At 57.1% G+C, this 5,647-nt stretch overlaps 1 protein-coding gene across 1 annotated transcript; it reads left to right on the plus strand.

Moving 5' to 3' along the window:
• The first annotated feature begins 3,937 nt into the window (after positions 1–3,937).
• LOC143383475 (olfactory receptor 6Z7-like) lies at positions 3,938–4,891 on the plus strand. Its single transcript, XM_076838110.2, has one exon. It carries the CDS (start codon positions 3,953–3,955, stop codon positions 4,889–4,891), a length of 939 nt encoding a protein of 312 aa, XP_076694225.1. The 5' UTR covers positions 3,938–3,952.
• Positions 4,892–5,647: the final 756 nt, after the last annotated feature.

Consider the following 5,647-nt stretch of genomic DNA (forward strand, 5'->3'; position numbering starts at 1 on the left):
TGGTGTTAATTAGTGAAGCCTCAGAGAATGTGGTCAGGAAGCAGCAGCCGTGACTGCACTCTGGCTCCCATTCACAACCACAGCTAGCCAAGGTGGCCATGCCACGAGGAAGGGACGGTGCCCTGTGTGACTTCAGAGTGCTGCTTCAGCCCTGATGCCCCACTCAGGCACGAAGCAGCCTCTGCCGTGTGGAATCTGTTCATTTCAGGGGACGGCAGCCACTGTCCCTCAGAACAGGCAAAGGAGGTGTAAGCAGGTCACACCCCTCTCCCAGACCCACATCCTTCGAGTCCTCAGGCACCTAGAGGCCGAGCTGTGGGTCTCCCGTGCCATTGAGCCCCTGGGTCCTGCTGCTCTGCCGTCCCCACACACCTGGTCGGCGAACCGTGCAGAGTGGCTCTACCAGCCAAGGCTGCTCCCTGCTGAGAGTTCTGGACCTGGCTTAGGACCCGCGGTTCCTGGATATCGCCTGGGTCAAGCTTCAGCCTGCAGCGCGTTCCCTCTCTTCATTGGGGAAGGGGTGTGATTCCGGGGGATCGGCATCCTTCATCTGGATACCCTAAAGCTGAAGAGGGAAGAGCTGAGCCGCCCGCTCCCGCACGACCTAGAGTCAGCCTGGCCCAGCTCCCGTGGGAGCAGAAGCCAGACCTGCCTCCGCTCTCACTCCTTCCACGGGGGGCTCCGCACATTTTAGGATGGAATGACTTCAGGTTTTTTTTTTGTTGTTTTTTTTTTCAGTTCTTGGGCTCAATGTGCTGAACCTTTGGGGTGGAGTTTTGGGTGGCTCTACACATTACCTGGGGGAATTTCAGGACATCAACTCACTGGCCACATTAGGTGACCCCAAAAAAAGGATTCATGATGGAGGTGAGTATTTAGTGGATATGGCAGCAGAAGGAAGAAGGCCAGAGGCAGGTCCAGGTAGGATGGACAGTGAAGCATCTCAGTAGGGGGGAGGCTGAGGAGGCTCCTCGGAGAGGCCAGAGGAGGCCAGGTGTGTGGGGGGGAAGCAGTACCCCCTGAGAGCCAGACTTACTCACTGAGTCCAATGCCATGTGTTGAGGGGCACATGTTTATTCAGCTTAAAGAACAGCTTCGCCAGCTGGGAGTGGGGACGAGCCAAAGGAAGGGTCCACCCCCAGGACTGGCACTGGCCTGGACTTTTACACAAGTTGGGAGTGTAGCTACCAAATGTGGGGCTATCCTTTTCACACTGCCCCAGCACCCTGTGGGGAAAGTGGTGCATACCTGTTGCACTGATGGGTCAACAGCCCAGAAAGACGAGGCCCAGCCAAAGTCGCAGGTGAGGTGAGGCACGCTGCACTGTGGACTCACCTCCCTCCAACTCTGTGCAAGCGTGTCTGGATTCACAGCAGGAAATGGCCACCACGGTGCCTTTCTAATTGCTGCTGGAAAACGTGGGCTTCTGGCCTCAGCTCCTGAGCCTCAGCTCCTGAACGTGTACAAGTTAATGGATGCAGAACTGTCCCAAGGACTCCTTGAGCTCATGATCCTTATGCTTTCTCCAAACGCTGGACCTCAAACATCCCCAGACCTGCTTCCCGGGAAACTCTGGCTCTGACGAGGAGAAGCTGGTGGCAAGCACCCTGCTGGTGCAGTGGAGGAGCTTCCTCAAACCCCCTGGCTCCGGCACTACCAGCAGGCAGCATCCTTACAAACCAGCAAACCTTTCACGTTCTTGTTCGCTTGTCCAATGGCTATTAAAACACCTGAGATGGAGGCTCTTCCAGAACCAAAGAGAGGAAAGGCACAGGACATGGGGGGAGCCCAGTCTGCACCCAGGTCCGCTGGCTCCTGCTCTGCTCCCAGGGAAGCTGCCCGTCTCTCCGAACTCAGTTCCTGCCGCTCCAAAGACCAGCACCCTCACCGAGGTGTTGTAGGAATTTAGGGAACTAATTGTGGGAAGCGTGCGCGCAGTGCCCGGCTGGGAAAGAACCCAGCACAGTGCTCATTATCACCTCCACCGGTAGGGTCCTGGCAGAGGGGTGCTGCTGCTCTCATGCTGGAAGGGCTGGCTGGGCTCAGGAGTGGTCTGCGTGGTCCCCTTTGCCTCCGCTTTGACTCTCTGAGCATCTGTCACCTCCCTTGTGAAGTGAGAATAGTGATGACATTTTAGCATGTTTTACTGGTCCTTGAGAGAACCAGGGGAGCCGCAGGGAGAGAGAGGGAGTGGGAGGGAGGGAGACTGAGAGTAGGAAGGTTGAACCAAGGTCTTGGGCTCAGGTCTGGAGGTGGAGTCTTTTCCTTGCCACCAGCGGGGTCCTGGCGAGGCAAGAATGAGCAGCTGGGCCATGCACACCTTCTCCTTGGAGGGTCGCTCGCTGTGCGAGGCCCTGCTGGGGACTTGGCTGTGGGGCTCCCAGGCTGGGTTGGTGGGGCTGTTTCACCTGGAGAGAGGACGGTGGCGCCCAGCTCGCAGAGAGGCAGGTGGAGACTTGTGGGTCCTGCCCAGAGGGGCGCCTCCTGCTCCCGAGCGTGGTCCTCTGGCTGCAGCGCCCCCACCTCCCCCGCAGGGTTCCCCAGTCCACCCACAGCATCCTCCATCACTGGCGCGAGTCGCCTTCCCCTCCCCGTCGGAGGACCATCTGCAGAGCCCACCGAGCTCTCACCCTCGTGAAATCGCTTTGTCTTCTTATCTCTTTGCTTCTCCATTGTCCCTCTTCCCGAGCAGTGACCATCTGTCCAGTGCTTCCCAGCGCCCCGTGGGGAAGGAGCTCAGCACAGCCGTGCGGTGGATTCTGTGCACAGCAGCCTGCACCGAAAAGAAAGCTGCGCTAGCTCTGCAGACCAGACTGGACAGGGTCCTGCATCCCCTGCCCAGCACCGCGCTCAGGTGAACAGAACCGCCAGCCGTGACGCCGCCTGCTGGGTCCTTCCTGATCTCTCACCTGGCTGTGTGCATGCAGGCTAGTGAATCTGCCTGTCTGAGCCTCCCATCTGCCCAATAGGACAGAACCACAGAAAAAAACAGGTTTCATGGCAGATTCCCAGCACTTACAAAAGGCTCACAACTTATGGAAGTTTTATTGCTAGATTCTGTGTCCCAGTTTACGTCAATAAGGCCAGGCCTGGTGGCACACACCTGTAACCCCAACAACAAGGAGACTGAGGCAGGGGGATCACAGGATCCAGGCCAACCTCAGCAACTTAACGAGACCCTGTCTCAAAATAAAGATAGATGAGGGCTGGGGATGTAGCTCAGTGGTAAAGTGCCCCCGAGCTCCATCCCCAGGACCACAACCAAAAATAATATTATCTTCTATGTGAACTGTGGCTGCCTCAATAGTAGGAGAGGGATATATACCAAAAGCGTCTATGATCACAGAGTTTGGGTGCAGTCCGTGATTGTCCGGCCTCCTGCTAAACGCTGTGTCAGTTTTTGTGGGAACCCTTCTTTGACACAGATAGAAAACTACCTCTTGTCCTCCTTGGATATTACTATTGCTGACCCCCAGCATAATATAATTCTAGAAAATAAAATCACATTAAGTGTAATGTTCTTGGAAGAACAGAGCTGACAGTCTTGCTCTACTCTGGATTCATACTGAATTTCTATGTGGAGTTTAAAAAGAAAATTAAGTTAATTTGAAAAGGACATCTGTATTGCAAAGCTCATAATGAAAACAATTTGAGTTTATTTGTTAGAGACACTTGACATTCAGTGCTTTGCTTAATTAAACCACCTCAGGAAAGAGAGATGCCATTCTCTGGTGCTTCATTTGGTGAAAATATTTCCACATGAACAGATTTAGTAAAAACAGTGACTGTGTTCAGAATTTGCCTCAAAAATCCCCGGGTGGTTCCCCTAGATCCGGCAGAGGTGGGGCTGGAATGTCACCAGTGGCTCCGGCCAAGAGGACATCCTTCTGATCTGGGCTATTGAGCTTGTGCCAGCACCAGAACTTGAGCAGTCTCCTTTGTCTCCACACAGATGGAGCCGTCCCTGGAGCTGGCCAACGTGACCAGGGTCCAGCAGTTCATCCTGCTGGGCTTGTCCACCAGGCTGGGCGTCAGGGACGTCCTGTTTGCCCTCTTCCTGGCTCTCTACCTGCTGACCCTCCTGGAGAACACCCTCATCGTCTCCCTCATCTGCAGCCACAGCGAGCTCCGCAAGCCCATGTACTTCTTCCTGGGCAACCTCAGCTGCCTGGAGATGTGCTACGTGTCCGTCACCATGCCCACCCTGCTCCTGGGGCTGTGGGTGGGACCCTACCACATTTCCTTCGTGGCCTGCATGACCCAGCTCTTCTTCTTTGTCTCCCTCATCTGCACGGAGTGCACGCTGCTGGCCTCCATGGCCTATGACCGCTACGTGGCCATCTGCCGCCCTCTGCACTACCCGCTGCTCATGCGGCCCCAGGTCTGTAGGGGCTTAGCCCTGTCCTCCTGGCTGGGGGGGCTGCTGGTCTCTGCGGTCAAGACCTCGTGCATCGCCAGCCTGTCCTACTGCGGCCCCAACGTGCTCAACCAGTTCTTCTGCGACGTCTCCCCCCTGCTCAACCTCTCCTGCACCCACGTGGCCCTCACGGAGCTGGTGGACTTCATCTCCGCCATCGTCATCTTCTGCGGGACCCTTCTGGTGGCGCTGGCCTCCTACGTGGCCATCGCGAGGGCGGTGCTGCGCATGCCCTCGGCCGCCGCCCGCCGCAAGGCCCTCTCCACCTGCGCCTCGCACCTGGTGGTGGTGGGCATCTTCTACTCGGCCGCCCTCTTCATCTACTGCCGCCCCAGCCGCATCAAGTCCATGGACCTCAACAAGGTGCTGTCGGTCATCTACACGGTGGCCACGCCCCTGTGCAACCCGGTCATCTACTGCCTGCGCAACAGGGAGGTCCACGCGGCGCTGCGCAGGACCCTCCGCGGGCCGTGATCCCGCCGCCCGCCGGCCCCGGGCTCTCCCTCGCCTCCAGTCCTCCTGGGCTCAGCACCAGCGGTGACCAGGAAAACCAGAGGCCCGGCTGGAGGGAGGGTCTCCCAGGCGCTGAGTCCTCGTGGACGACATCAGCCTGAGCCACCGAGGGCGCCCGAGCCGAGGCCGTGGGGAAGGGGTGGCCAGAGGACTGTCCGCGGCCGCCCAGGGGGAGGGTCTCAGCTCACTGCCGAGAAGCGGAGTGAACACGGTGGTTTCCACCCAGCGGGTCAGTGTGTCCCCAGAACAGGGGACAGGCGCAGGGTGGGCGCGCTCCTCGTGTGCATGGAAACGTCAGAGGTGACCTAATGCCCATCAGAAATGTGTGTGTGACCAGCGGCTGGGGAGCTGAGGCAGGAGGATCAGGAGTTCAGCATCAGCCTCAGCGACTTAGCCACGTCCCGTCTCTGAACAAAACATAAAAAGGGCTGGGGACGTGGGTGCAGTGGTTCAGTGCCCGGTCCGATGTCTGGTACCAAAAAGAAAAGTGTGGACTGAAGTATTTCATGTCACATGGATTACAGGAGAAATCACGAGCTACTTAAAAACAAACAGATTCGTGTGTCTGATGGAAGTGTGACCAAGTTACACGTGTTAAGTACAACACACCAGAAGAGAAGTGGACCCTGTGCAAGTTGATGAAAGCCACCAAGTGGAGCAAGGAGGGAATTCTCTGTGAGCTGTGCTGGTTGTTTTACTCAGTTGGGGAATGATCAG

The sequence above is a fragment of the Callospermophilus lateralis genome, chromosome 18 (assembly GCF_048772815.1).
Source record: "Callospermophilus lateralis isolate mCalLat2 chromosome 18, mCalLat2.hap1, whole genome shotgun sequence".
Classification (NCBI taxonomy): Eukaryota; Metazoa; Chordata; class Mammalia; order Rodentia; family Sciuridae; genus Callospermophilus; species Callospermophilus lateralis.